We start from the raw sequence: 15,192 nt of genomic DNA, 5'->3' as shown, positions 1-15,192 counted from the left end.
TCCAAAAAAGTTTTAATTATATATTCTCTAAAAATATAAATTTTTAAAATCATATTATATTTTACCATATTAATTTTTTTTTCTTCGATGGTCCTATGTTAATCAACTTCATTCATATTTTCATGATTATGAATCTTTGTAATATGAATTGAACTATATATGTTGTGTTACTTGAGTCCTAATTAAAAATATATATGTTCTACAACTTACTAATTACTATAAGATGAATAAATATAAGGGAAAATTTAGAAGAAAAAAATATATAAATACATATATGATACATGTCTATATATGTCGTCATGGAAAACTAAATAAATAATTGTGATATTCTTTTTACTTATGTTTTACTTTTCATGATTTTTAACTTACACTTTCTAGGGCAGAAAATTCTCTTCAACCATTTATTGCCAACTTACAACATTCAACAAAAGATTGTGAGATATATGGTACTGGCTCATGGCAAATTGCCAGTGAAGGTTGGCTTCATACCCTCTGCGGTTTGATTTCCTTTCTCGAAAAGCAAGTCACTAGTTTATTTGTTTTGTGTTAGTCGTCAATAGTCATAGCCATTAATAAACATTATGTCGTCCTCTGTAATATGCATCAATCCTCGGTCTTTTTTGCTGCTAGCTTGGTTTTTGTCAGGTTGGCCTCGCTGTTAGTTCAGAAAGAAAACCGAATTTAGCTAGCAAATTTTGACAAATGCTGGCATTATCAGCATGAAATGAACTAGCCAACACAATTACCTTTCTCAATACAAATGACATGTATAAATATGCTGCTTCCCATTCATCCGTTGATAGTGTACCTAATATAAATATAAATCTATTAACCGGAGAAATAAAAAAGATTTCAAAAACTGACAGGGAAATGTAATAATCTTTAATCTGCACCTTAATATATAAAGGAAACTTCAACATAATTATCAATTTTAGTCACACATTTTTCTGTATAAAATTTCATTTTAACAGCACAGTTCTTTTGTAAATTTAAATTTAAAAACATATATCATGAATATTGAAATTTGGACACTATTAAGAAACTGAAATAAGCAAAGGGAATTAAGACGAATATGATACAAAAGCAGAAGAATGACAAGTTAATGACAGTCTTTCCTCTTTTAAAATTTAATAGAAAATGAAACAGCACAGTTACGAAGGGTTACCCTGATCTTGGTTGCCATCCCCCAATGCACCAAGTCTTCGCATGAGCTCCACAAATTCCGGTCGTTTCATATACTCGTGAACAAATTCATGCGAGTTCTTTGCGAAAACAAGCTCAAAATCATACTGCAAATTATAATCAAACTCCAATGTGAAACCCACAAACTTTAATTTTAGCCGTTGAATACGTCAATTTAATAGTTTTGCAGGCAATAATACATACCTCTTCGGCTAATGACTTGAATACGTCAAAGGGTACAATCCATTCAGGACAATCAACAGCATCCTGCAACAAAAAGCAATGTTTTAAATAGTGCATATAAGTCTTAAAAATAAGGGTGTTATGGAAAAATAAAAAATAAAAAAACTACATTGGAAACAATTTGAACTCGATAAATCGTCCACCGAGCTTGTTTTCTTAATTAAATAAACTAACCTAAACTTGAGATTGAACTTGATTATTTTAACGAGTCAAGTTCAAGCCTTGACATTTTGAAAGAAAAAAAAGCTCTCTCCCCAGAAACAAAGAGAAGACTCGTAGATCCTCTGTCTTTGTAGTTACGGCCTCAGTGTCACAACAATGTTAAAATGTATTTTAATTTAGGCAAAAAAACTCTATAATTTTTGTTTTTATTACATGTATCTTTGGTAAATTGTAGTCAATGGTCATTATAGCTATACATTAATGAGGAATTATTAATGTATTTTTTACAAATATTCTATATATGTTTCTTTTATTAATTTTATTAACATACCTAAGCTATGTCATTTCTTGAATTTTAAATATTTCATTTCTCATATCATTGTAGTATCATATCCATGATTGTACTACATATATATGGGCTTCATTGTAATCTACTCATAAATTGATGATAATGATTTCCTAGTCATTGTTTTTTATTTATAATAAGTAAATACATAGAACTCTATTGAGACATAGAGTAATAAATTAATTTTGAAATTTCTTTTTTATAGTGGCGAATAATATATGAATTTTTTTTAGCTAGGCTCATTTAAATAAATGAGTCCAGGTTAAACTCTGCTCCTTTTAACAAGCTAAACTCGAGCTTTTAGTTAGACTCACTTGAAAAATGTTAGTACTTAGACCCGTTTAAATAAATGACTTAGTCAAAAATCTGCAAGAGTTAAAGGGTTATGAACAAGTAACAAATGTGCTGCTGAATGATAACTTAATATGTTAGTGTAGTGGTCATACATCTTACATTAGTTTGACATACAATCTCACGATCAGCCTCGTGTTATGGGAAAACAACTATTAGATGCTTAGAAAAATGAGAAGAGTAAAAAGAAATGATACCTCCAAATGGAACGTGTACTTGGTTCCAAAGGGGCTGGAAGATTTAAATTTCTGAATCACAGGAGAAATTTGGTTAGATGTAGAACTCACAAAATCACTCCCACAATTGTACAAGTTCCACACATTATAAAAGAAAATGATGAAGCAAGAGGATCAGGAGAACAAAATTACCTTATCAGAAAATTCTTTGTCAAAACGGATCCAGTAGACACTGTTGCCAAAAGTCAATCCTTCAGCTGCATATTCACATCAAATTTCCATTAGATTTGTTTTAGAAAACAACAATCACAATGTCTTATCTAACTAAATGAGGTCCGCTACATAGATCAATGGATGTTAGATAATTTCATCAACGACTAAGTTTATTTTGAAAGAATGGTAATTAGAATTTAAGTGCATCAAAAACCTTCTCTAAGCTTCTTGATAATCACATTGGCATCTGGCATAGTTCCAATGAAAATGCCTCCGGGACGAAGTAAAGCCGACACATTAGCCAATGCTCGCCGAGCACGTGCCTCTGTAGACCAGGAGTAATGCAATGCAAACTGCAGCATTTAAAATGTTTATCAGATTAGAAATAAACACTTTCAAGATGCAACAAGTTTGTAATTGGTATGTCGTGAGCTAAAAGAGATTAAACAGTAAGGCAATATTGCAAAAACACTTGAGAATCTAGATGCAAAAAGTGTAATAAAAGAAATACATACGGATTTTTAACAAGAAAACATGATCCAAAAGTTGATGCAGAAAACAAGGTAGTTTCTAGGAGAGAGCACTTCTAAAGAGATCACATTTTATAGTAGTATACATCGGTTTCAGCCAGTGTTGTCGATGGTGGATGGCAGTCCATGGCGGAGAGCCAAAATCCCGCCATATCGGCCACTTTGCGGTGCTGTTATAGCGGAAAAACCCGCAATATCGGCCGATATTTACCATTGCGGCGAGCCCAAAAACTGCCATGTATAACCGCCATAGCGGCCATGGCGCCGCTATTTGATAACATTACTTTCAGCATAAATACGATAATCTATATTAACACAAGAGTGCATCATTTACCTGGCAACTACAGATATCAAAAGGAGCATCGTCTGCAAGAACTTTGTCTAAGCGAACCTGAAATTGTAAATGACATGAACAACAACGCCTACTTTTAACATCTTAACAAATACAGAAATTATTATTGAAGCTGAATATCACTTTCTCTGCATTACTTATCATTTAAGTTTTCTGGTTTTGAAATTTCAATGTCAAGAGGTATGGGAGTATAGTATGCTAACAACACTTGTGATGGCAGAAGAAAAGCAGAAACAGAAAAAGAAAGAAAATTTATCGAGAATGAGACAAAACACATTTATGTTCATTTTGATTCAAATGATTTGAGGAAAATGAATTTAAAGAAAGAGAAAAAGTTGTGAATCTAATATTCCCCCATCTATTTTCAGTTTTTCACAGTATCTTCCAATTTTCATACCCTTCTCAATTTGTTCCCAAACAAACCATCAATGTCCTTAACAAAATACAGAGATGAAACGTAAACTTCAAAACATTAAGTGATAAGTATAAAGCTATTTTTTTCCATGAAATATTAATCACCTCGTAACAATCTCCACACATGAGGCGAGCAGGAAATGAAAACTTTTTACGTCGTTGATGATGGTCAGCATCACCATTGTAACGGGTACGGCAATCTTTGATCTGCAGGGATGGTTGAACTCAGATTACAAATATAACACAATTACAACTAGTTTGGAAAAATAAGGTATACAATGTTTCCTAAAATTAGGGGAATATAAAATTATAATAGAAAATTTACTGCCACTAGTAAGAACATAAAAAATATGTATCAGTGTACTACGAACAATTTAATGTCTTGTTATTGTCGTTTGAAGAAATTGAAATTAAAATAAGATGTAGTCAGCAGCAAGATTTTGTGAATAATATTTCGCAAAATATAAGGCTAAGTTTAAAGTATATCCTTAATTGTTGCGCAGAAATGACTTGAATGATTGTGTTGAATGTTTTTTCCTATCAAATATAGTATGATTTGATGGTAATGATTGTATAAACAACCAGATAGGGAAAACCAGAGCAGAAAAGTTTAAAACTTACTGAACCGTCAGCAATGTCAATACCAACATAATATCCAATTTTCGCCTTGTCCCATTTGATAAGATCACCACCCTAGTGAAACCAAAATACGAAAGCAGCGATAAGAAACTAAGAATGAGTTGCAGTATATAAACAACAGCTGAAAACCACCAACACCTTGCCACATGCAAGGTCGAGTACTGCATCTCCTCGGCGAGCGTAAAGCTGAATTAAGACACTCTTAATCTGTTAAATAACAAAATTGCAAAAACCATCAATAAAAAATCATCTAATACCACGGTGACAGTGACGACAAAATCATATATTACGGAAAATACACGTATACCCAATTATTAAGTTTCTTCAAATGAATAATTGGGCTAGCTTCTCGTTCTTCCAGGGTCTGGTTTGATCTTGCACTGTAATGATCAGCTACTTTCTGAGCGAAATTCTTCGTGGTTTCATCCTCCAGGAAATTCACATCACCTACACACAATAACTCAATCGAAAATAAGCCACAATCCGCACCTGTTTCAGACACCGACCCTGACACACTTTTTTTCAGAGGTATCAAAGCTGCGTAGGTTTGATTTACATTAAATTACTAATTCATCAAAGCTCAATGTCATAGTAGTACTTCTTTTTTATCAAATATACTAGCAAAACTGACTATTATTATTATTAATTACACAGTGAACCCTTTACTTTTAACTTTACTGTTGAAACTTAACCTAATATTACAAAACAAAAGCTCAAATTAACTGATACCAAACCAATGCTCAAAATAAAAGGTGAAATTAGGGAAACCTAGATCGATACAACAAAAAATCGGCGTTGAAAATGGTGAAATCATACCTTGAGAATTATGTCTAGATTTAGATTGAGGAGGGCCGAATGAAGATGAAGGAGATTCTCGGTAGCCTCGTTTCATTGAGAGAGATGAAGAATCAAAGTATATATATATATATATATGAAGATTGGGTGTGTGGGTGCTGGTTGTGTAGTAGCAGTGTTATGAATTAAATGAAATTAAATATGAAGAAAGTTTAGAAAAGTTGGGTTTTGGTTTAGTTAAAGTTCGAGGAAGAGAAAGGAAAGGGTTCAACGGAAGAGATGGAGAGTGAAAAATAATATCACCAAATTAACCTACAGAGGAGTAATAATAAAATAATAATAAAGATTTACACAGATATTATATACGAAAAAAAATTTGAGAATTTCTCTCTCAACCTTATGGCCCTCTTACACACCATTGAATTGACCATTTTGTCCTTGTGTTTTTGTAGATGGATCTCCGAAAGCACTTATTTTTTATTTAACGTTGTTCTGTTCCGTAGATGCACCTACGGAAGCCTTCCGTATATGCATCTACGGAATAAACCCACAACCAGAAAACCAAAACAAAAGCATTTGTAAACATAAAATACATTTCATTGATTCATTGATTAATCGATATTACACCGAAATTTCAAACAGAAAATTAAGAAAACTAATAGATCTAAGAAATTACAACGGTTAAAACAATGTCATCTAATCCATGCATCATTTGAATGCAATCCATGTCCCATTTCACTTCAACCCGCCAACGTTCCGTTTTTCCGGTCGCGAACGAGGTACTTGTTATAAGCCTCTGGATCCTTTTGATTTCTTCTCCGGGTTTGTACTCCCCCTCTAAAAAAGACATGATAGTCCTCTTGAGTTAGTCGAAGGAATGGATATTCTAAAACTTCACCGACACGGGTGGTTTGACGGGAGAGAAAATGACATGCTCACCCCTTATGCGGTATTCCGGTTCAAGATCGGGACGCTTCATTGATGTTCGGTGACATCCATCTGGCCTAATGCGAGACATTTTATGTGTTTGTGTTGTGTGTTTGTGTTTAGGGTTTGTGCTTGTGTGCAATGCAAACCTAGAAACCCCAAATATATAGAAGCCTTTGGAGAATATGGACCGCATAATCTCTGTCACAGTCAGTTCCGTAGATGTATCCACGGAAGGGTCATATGTAACACCTTTTCGTATATGCATCTACGAGAAAGACCTGTAATTTCATTTTAACACCTTTCCGTATATGGATCTACGAAAGTTTTCCTGCTAATTTAAAACCAGAACAGAAAGCAGTAGCAGCATTTTTCAAGAGACAAATACACAAACACACAAACAAACAAACAAACAAACACAAAAAAGGATTATATTGCAATGTTATAGAGTGCATATATTACACTTTGAAACTAGATAAATACATCAAAAAAACTGTCACCGGCTAAATCTATTGGTGGTTTCAATTTTGACATTTTCGCATTTGAGATTTTATCGATATTATTCAATCTTTCAAATTCATGCATCCTATCAACAAATAAATTCGGCCATGTCTCGGCAAGTTTGGTATGATGAAGATTCCATTCCGGTGACGTAGGTGGTATGGGGCATCCCGGCTTCAAGTAAACTTGTACAAAATGACGTGATTTGGCGAGCCATCCAACACATAATACGATCAATTGGATTTGCAGGAGGTGCGGTGCAGAGCGGAAAAAAGGTTTCCGAAAAACCATAACGCGTCAATTCAATGCATACCATGTCATATGCGCATGCAATAAGATGTCTCATTTCCGGGAATCTCATCCAACGTGAAACCGGTGCCTAGGCGCCCCCTAAGGAACAAGAGGTTCGTTGAGCGATTGAAATTTGGTTTCGTCTCCAAATACCCGCGTGTACGAGTCTTTATGGTTCACCAACTCGTCGATACGATCATGACGGACAAGCTTATGGGCACCCTCTCTCTTACCAAGCAAAGCCGATACGGCCCGAAATCCGCAATTACCGTCCCCCACCACATTGACGATCCGGTCGATGTATTTATGCATAAAAATCGGCATCTCGTTAATGAATGGAATTTTTGGAGCAATTTGTACCTCTTCAATTGATAGCGCAATAGGTGTTGGAATCGAAACTTTTTGAACAATAGGTGTAAGAATCAGAGTCGATACTTGCGGAACTTGCGGTGGAATAGGTGTCGGAGGCTGTTTGCTTAGGCGAACTCCCTTGTTTGAACTCTTTTGGGATTTTTGCGATTTTTGAGTAGGTGAGTCAGGAAAGAGTTTGTCGACGTGCTCACAATATGAAGGAGACCGTGTTGTCGAGTTGTCATTTGGCGTAGACCTCACTTTCTTCGGAGCACCTTTTGTATTAACGGGTTGAGACGGCGGTTTCATGTCGGTTGTTTCGGAAAATCCAATCCTCCTCAATTGTTCTTTGATGTATAATTTCGTGTAGTCATCGACCTTCGAAAACCTCTCTTGTATCACTTCCAACTCGGAAATAATAGAGATATTCGAATCTTCTTCGACACAACCATCATCATCAAAACTAAGTCTCTTCCAATGAGGAGTGATTTCATTCATTGTTATTGGCTCACCTAATCTCACTTTTTTAGCAATAGCACAAGCACACAAGAGACCATACGTGATAGTAATAGTGCAACCACACTTTGCAGTATCGCCACCAATTATTTCACCTCGATTCGCCTCATGAAAGATATAATTCAATCCGGCCCGAGACACATTGCCGATCAATTGAGAGTAAAGGATGTTGTTCTTAAATCGATGCTCCAAAATCGTAATTCTCCGACCAAACGACGTTTGTATTTCGTTGTGTTGGTTCAAAATCATGTGATTTATGGTGTCCCATGCTTTACACAAATCACCCTTTCTATCACACAACCAATTTTTCAAAGTAGCATGTGCCGACTCAACTCTATTGGTGGTTGTATTTCCAAGGTGTCTGACCTTATCAGTCCATGCACAAACAAACTTCTCTTTCACCTTGTCAAGAATGGTGCTTTCAACGTATTTCAATAAATCGGGATATTTTTCACATATTTTCTGAAATTGCAATACGGCATCGGCGTAAAGTTCTTTTGTCAACTAACTTGCAATACGAGCCCATGCATCCATTATTTGGTCAACGATCACTTCGGGCTTCACCACTTTCCCACCTTCGATCGCTACTTGTTTTGTCCCCTGACGGGTTTAACCTTACTTCTCACATTACATGATATGTGATATCAACAAAGTAATGCATCAGAAGAAGGAAATACCTTTGCAACCGCATTCATCAAAGCAGGGTCGCGGTCCGTAACAATCTCCTTAGGCATCTCGACGTGTTTTTTCAAAAGTGAGCGTCACACCTCCAAGGCCCACCAAAAATTATCCTCTTTTTCACACTCCAGAAAAACAAAACCAACGGCAAATGTCTTCTCGATGGATGTAACGCCGACCATCTTGAATAATGGGAGTCGATACTTGTTGGTCTTGTAGGTAGAATCGAGAAGGCGCATTGTCGAGAAAGTCTTGAACAACTTTATGGAATCCGGATGAGTCCAAAAAATATCTCGGACCGTAACCTCGTCATCGCAATATTTGTACCGCACCACATATTTGTTATCATCCAACATTTTCAACAAATGTTGCATCTCGCTCATATCTCCCCTACTCTCCTTTTTATTGTGGTACCGTTGATTATACACTTGCCTTATATTTGAAATGTTGTCGTCCTTTTCAATGTGGCAAATATATTTTTCGGTTGAACAAAATTCAAGAACATGTCTTTAATAGATGTCTTCTCAACCGGATTGAGCCGACATGCCACCGGATGACCTTGTAATTCTGCGCACAAAGCATGGTTATGCAAACCACAAATAATAGAGCATCTCCACTTCGTGTTAGCCAACATGTAACAACGAATTTTAAATGGACACTCACATTTTCTAGTGCCCATGTCGTCTCTTTTAAAATTCTTTAGAGGAGGATGGTATATACCGCTTCTTTCGCACAATATTGTTACAAACGGGTTTCTTCTTGTCGTACCATTATCCGATCTTCCTATTTCCACACCAAAATTAAGACTAGTTGTGTTCCTACGAATCCATGTTAGCATGCTTTCACGATCATCAAAGTCTTGCTTGCTATGAAAGTCACCTCCGACATCTACCACATTTACGACTACCCCATCGATACTCGTAGCTACATCGACAAAATTGCCCAGTTTAACTTCCTCTTCCTTGCTCTTTCGCACTTTCACGTTCTCTGCTTTCTCTCTAATTTGCTCTTCTTCTTCCTTTTGGCTTTCTATTTCTTTTTCACAAAATCCCCCTATTTTATGAAAATAGATTAATAGTTAGTAAGGCCTATACCACTTAACACCTCCCCTCTACTAACTACACCACAACCCAATAACACTTTTCTTTATAATTCTCAAATGCTTCACTTAAAATACCAAAAAATTCCAATTATTCAATTTAAATCTCAATTAAATTAAAATGGAAAAATATGGGGTGTTACAACTCTCCCCCACTAAAAGAGTTTTCGTCCTCAAAAACATACCTTTAGTAAACAACTCAGGATACGAGTCCTTCATCTGACTCTCCAGCTCCCAAGTAATATTTCCACCTGCCGGTCCTCCCCCAAGCTACTCTGACCAAAGCTATCTCCTTACCACGCAGTTGTTTCAGCTTCCGGTCTTCAATCCTCATAGGTGAGGTCTCAACCGTCAAATTGTCTTTCACCTGTATATCATCCACTTGGATCACATAAGAAGGATCATCAATGTACTTTCTCAGCTGCGACACATGGAACACATCATGTAAATTGGCAAGTGTCGGCGGTAGAGCAATACGATAAGCTACTTCTCCCACTCTCTCCGTAATCTGAAATGGACCAACGAAACGCCGCGTCAACTTCTTTGACTTCAAAGCTCGACCAACACCAGTCATAGGAGTAACTCTCAAAAACACATGATCTCCCTCTTGAAACTCAAGTGTTCTCCGCCTCTTATCATGGTAGCTCTTCTGACAACTCTGAGAAGCTTTCATTTTCTCCTGAATCATCTTAATCTTCTCTATAGTTTCTTGAACAATCTCTGGCCCAATTACAGCACTTTCACCAGATTCATACCAACATAATGGCGTCCTACACCTTCGACCATACAAGGCCTCAAACGAAACCATACCAATACTCGAATGATACCTATTGTTATAAGTAAATTCAATCAATGGTAGGTAACTATCCCAAACACCACCTTTTTCCAACACACAAGCACGCAACAAATCTTCCAACGATTAAATCGTCCTCTCTACTTTACCATCAGTCTATGGATGATAAGCATAACTAAATCTTAACTTAGTATCCAACGCTTTCTGCAAACCTTCCTAGAATCTCGATGTAAACCTTGGATCTCTATCTGACACGATACTCGAAGGAATACCATGCAGACTCATTATTTTCTCAATATACAATTGAGCTAACTTCTCCATAGGATAATCCATTCTCATCGGTATGAAGTGAGCAGACTTCGTCAATCTGTCCACAATAACCCAAATAGCTTTGCAATTCTTAACTGTCCTCGGAAAACCAAATACAAAGTACATAGATATACTATCCCACTACCATTTAGGAATAAACAACGGTTGCATAAATCCATACGGCTTTTGATGTTCCACCTTCGACTTCTGGCAAGTCAAACAAGAATAAACAAACTCAGCAATCTCCTTCTTCATTCTAGGCCACCAAAACAGCTTCTTCAAATCATGATACACCTTGGTAGCACCAGGATGAATACTTAATCCACTACGGTGTCCTTCCTCCAGAATACTCTTCTTAAGTTCGACAACATCAAGAACACATACTCGATTACCTAATCTCAATATATCATTCTCATCAATCCTGAATTCACCTCCTTTGCCTTGGTTAATCAAAGTTAATTTATCAACCAACTCAACATCGGTTTTCTGACCCACTCTAATCTCATCAAGGATACCCCTTGTCAACTTTAACATACCCAATTTGACGCTATTAGGAGTACCTTCACATATCAAACTCAAGTCTCTGAATTGTTCAATTAAATCCGATTCTTTCAGCATTAACATAGACATATGCAACGACTTCCTACTCAACGCGTCAACAACGACATTCGCCTTACCCGGATGGTAATTCAAACCAAAATCTTAATATTTAAGAAACTCTAACCATCTCCTCTACCTCATATTAAGCTCCTTTTGATCAAAGAGGTACTTCAGACTCTTGTGATCACTAAGCACTTCAAACCTCGAACTGTATAAATAATGTCTCCATAATTTTCAACACAAATACTACATCTGCTAACTCTAAATCATGAGTCGGATAATTCCTTCCATGCACTTTAAGCTGTCTCGACGCATAAATACATCACCTAATCCCATCAATGAAGCATCACAATAAACCACAAAAGATTCCGTCGGATTCGGCAAAATCAAAATAGGAGCACTATTTAATCTCTTTTTCAACTCTTGGAATCCTTCTTCACACTTCGAATCCCAGATGAATGCGTGACCCTTTCTAGTCAAATTAGTTAACGACAATGCTAACTTTGAAAATCCTTCTATAAATTTTATGTAGTAACCTGCTAGACCAAGAAAACTATGAATCTCTGAAGCAGACTTCAGAGCTTCCCATTGAGATGCGACTTCTACCCTCACCGGATATACGACAATGCCATCCTTGGAAATTACATGACCAAGAAAACTTACTTCATTCAGCCAGAACTCACACTTTGACAGCTTAGCATAAAGCCTCTTCTCTTTCAACAATTCCAATACAGTTTTCAGGTGTTCCGTATGCTCTTCTTCGCTTTTGGAATATATCAGAATGTCATCAATAAACACCACCACGAACTTATCAAGGTAAGGATGAAAGATCCTATTCATATATTCCATAAAAACACCAGGTGCATTTGTAACCCCAAATGGCATCACTGTATACTCGTAATGACCATACCTTGTTCTGAACACCGTCTTCTGAATATCGCCCGCCTTCACTCGAATCTGATGATACCCAGATCTCAAATCAATTTTACTAAATACACTTGCTCCGACCAGTTGATTCATCAAATCATCAATCCTCGACAACGGATACTAATTCTTGATAGTAACTTTATTTAGTTGTTTGTAGTCCACACACAATCTCATAGAACCTTCTTTTTTCTTTACCAGCAACACCGGAGCACCCCACGGTGAAACACTAGGAAGAATAAATTCCTTCTCAAGCAACTCTTCTGATTGACTCTTCAATTCAGCCAACTCAGATGCCGACATAATAATGAGACTTGGTGTGTTTGGCTAGTTCGCACACTTCACATTTGAAAAAACCAGAATCTTTATTGAATAATGATGGAAACAACTTTTCAAATGTATAAAATTTGGGTGTCTTAGGCGGTAATGCCATAACATTACATCATTCTCATTCTTTGATGAACATATAAGGTCAGCCTTGTATGATCTTTTATTTTGTTCTTCAACTCTTAGGTAGTAAAGGCATGCACTCTCCTCAGCATTGCCAATTATCTTCCCCGAATTCATATCCTGAAATTCACAAAAATTTGGTAAAAACATAGCCATACATCCCAAATTTTTGGTTAATTTACATATAGACAACAAGCTGCAATTTAATTTTGGAACATATAAAACTGAATCCAGAGTAATATCTTTAGAGATAATCAGTGAACCTTTACCAGCCACTTTAGAGGTAGTACCATCTGCTATTCGAACAAAAGATCCATTTTGACAGGGAGTGTATTTGGTAAACACATTGATGTCCCCAATCACGTGATCCGATGCGCCAAAATCAACAATCCATTGGTTTGTTTTTTGGTGATTAACATGAAGGGCAGTAGGAAAATTACCTTTTTAAGCAAGAGTAGCAGTGGAAGAGGAAGTACTAGTGTTTTGTATTGCTTGTTGCATCATTTTCTTCAGCATCTCTATTTTTTCTTTGTTAAAAGGGCTTGCCTCTGCAGTATTTTTTGATTTGCCTTCATCAACAGCAACAACATATGTGCGTGTATCCTTGAATCGTGGTTTCAGATCCGTGGGTTTCCCATGAAGCACCCAACATGTTTCTTTTGTATGTCCGGGACGCTTGCAGTGATCACACCATCCTCTACCTTTCTTTGGTGGACCTCTTGCTATAAGGGCATAACCTTCACTGTTTGCTCTTTGACTTCCCGACATAACTTTTCTTATACTTTCTTCCCTTCTTACTTCTACAAATGCTTCATGAATACTTGGGAGAGGTTTAGTTCCAAGAATCCTTCCCCTTACTTCATCTAAATTTTTATTTAGTCCCAATAAAAATTGATAGATTTGATCGTTCTCGATCAATTTTTTGTATATTTTTTCATCCTCCTGACACTTCCACTCTGTATCGGCATATATGTCGAGTTGCTGCCAATACTTTGTGAGAGTGTGATAGTACTCTATTACTAGAGAGTCTCCTTGTTGAAGGTTATGTAAGAGGCTTGTGATGTCAAATATGGCTGAAGTGTTATCCACATTTGAATAGGTCTCCTTGGCAGCATTCCATATTTCTGCAGCATTTCCATAATACATGAAATTTTCACCACACTCATTTGTCATGGAGTTCAGTAACCACGACATCACAAGACTGTTTTCAAGTTTCCACTTTGCATGGTTTGAATTAGTCTTTGCTGGCTGCTTAGCGTCGCCGGTGATGTAATCTTCCTTTCCCTTTCCTTGGAGGAAGAGTCAGACAGATCTGGACCATTGTGTATAATTCTGTCCATTTAGCTTATAACAAGTAATGAGAATTGTCTCATTATGATTGTTGGTGTTTCCAGTCGCAGCCTTTGGATCAGTATCTGAGATGCTCGTGCTGTTTGTTTTTTCCTCCATGGGAAAATCCTAATTTTTATTTCAAATCAGAACTGTAGCTCTGATACCTTGTAAAATTTTGTATTTCTTATATATTGAGTTTATACATAATAGAATAGGATGTAAATAGTCTACGGAGTACAAGTAACTAAAGAAACTAATTAAATCTTAATTAACTCTAATTAAATCCTATTTACAAGAAGGGAAATATTCTATATGGATGTGTAAATGTGTATAACTGTATTCATATAATACAACTATAAAATCTGTATTGATGTCCCTTATTAATGGCTGCATAACTATGCCTTAATGGCTGTAGAATAACTAACAGATCAGCAACCAACATTTCTAATCGAAAACATCTTCTGATAACTAAGGTTCTGATAAAGACAAACTGACAATACTATATGAATTTTAAATGTAAAAGAATAACTTCAGTCATACCTTTTAACTTGCCTCTTTCCTTCTTTAGAATGTGTGTTGATCCTTTCTAGATGTGTTCTGATGAGCTGGCTTATGATGCTTGTGATACATTCTGATTGTGCTGGCTTCTGATGAATGATGATGGCTTCTGATCTTTATCTTTCTTGAAATTTTTGAGGGAACTGCGCTTCTCCATCAAACTCAGCTTTTCTTTTTCTACGAGCTTGTTTCTGACCACCCAACTGGTTCCAACTACGAGGATACCTCTAGGTTTCTGAACAAGATCATTATTTTGAAATTTCTATTTTTCTTTTTCTTTTTGTTCTGTGAAATCAGAAGGATCAACAACAGATTCAACTAAGAGATTATTCCACAACCTGTGTTTCTGTGTTTTAGATTCTGTAGCTTTTTGAGCTTCTATAGTATCCTTAACAACAAACACTTATTTTATTTGGTTTCAGAGCCAGTAATCAAACCTTCCTAATTACCTCTAAAACAA

At 36.2% G+C, this 15,192-nt stretch overlaps 2 protein-coding genes across 2 annotated transcripts; both read right to left on the bottom strand.

Moving 5' to 3' along the window:
• Positions 1-234: 234 nt before the first annotated feature.
• LOC131601748 (mRNA cap guanine-N7 methyltransferase 1-like) lies at positions 235-5,694 on the bottom strand. Its single transcript, XM_058873628.1, has 13 exons — positions 5,425-5,694; positions 4,916-5,055; positions 4,747-4,815; positions 4,591-4,662; positions 4,075-4,176; positions 3,538-3,594; positions 2,888-3,026; positions 2,653-2,717; positions 2,482-2,532; positions 1,387-1,449; positions 1,166-1,289; positions 747-808; positions 235-655 (listed from the first exon to the last, which is right to left on the bottom strand). Exons 1-13 carry the CDS (start codon positions 5,498-5,500, stop codon positions 554-556), a joined length of 1,122 nt encoding a protein of 373 aa, XP_058729611.1. The 5' UTR covers positions 5,501-5,694; the 3' UTR covers positions 235-553.
• A 1,527-nt stretch (positions 5,695-7,221) lies between these two features.
• On the bottom strand, positions 7,222-8,723 carry LOC131604837 (uncharacterized). Its single transcript, XM_058877252.1, has 2 exons — positions 8,667-8,723; positions 7,222-8,451 (listed from the first exon to the last, which is right to left on the bottom strand). Exons 1-2 carry the CDS (start codon positions 8,721-8,723, stop codon positions 7,222-7,224), a joined length of 1,287 nt encoding a protein of 428 aa, XP_058733235.1.
• Positions 8,724-15,192: the final 6,469 nt, after the last annotated feature.

This window comes from Vicia villosa, linkage group LG5 (assembly GCF_029867415.1).
Source record: "Vicia villosa cultivar HV-30 ecotype Madison, WI linkage group LG5, Vvil1.0, whole genome shotgun sequence".
In the NCBI taxonomy this organism is placed as follows: Eukaryota; Viridiplantae; Streptophyta; class Magnoliopsida; order Fabales; family Fabaceae; genus Vicia; species Vicia villosa.
Note: the sequence above shows the minus strand (reverse complement) of the source record. Positions and strands in the feature narration are given on the sequence as shown.

Excerpts from the sequence above, each read along its gene's own strand:
- LOC131601748 (XM_058873628.1), bottom strand. The coding sequence starts at position 5,500 with ATGAAACGAGGCTACCGAGAATCTCCTTCATCTTCATTCGGCCCTCCT. Across the intron at positions 4,663-4,746 it reads TCGACCTTGCATGTGGCAAG|GGTGGTGATCTTATCAAATG; the intron begins GTGTTGGTGGTT and ends TGGTTTCACTAG. Across the intron at positions 3,027-3,537 it reads TTGATATCTGTAGTTGCCAG|TTTGCATTGCATTACTCCTG; the intron begins GTAAATGATGCA and ends TAAATGCTGCAG.
- LOC131604837 (XM_058877252.1), bottom strand. The coding sequence starts at position 8,723 with ATGCCTAAGGAGATTGTTACGGACCGCGACCCTGCTTTGATGAATGCG. Across the intron at positions 8,452-8,666 it reads TGATGAATGCGGTTGCAAAG|AAAATATGTGAAAAATATCC; the intron begins GTATTTCCTTCT and ends TTGCAATTTCAG.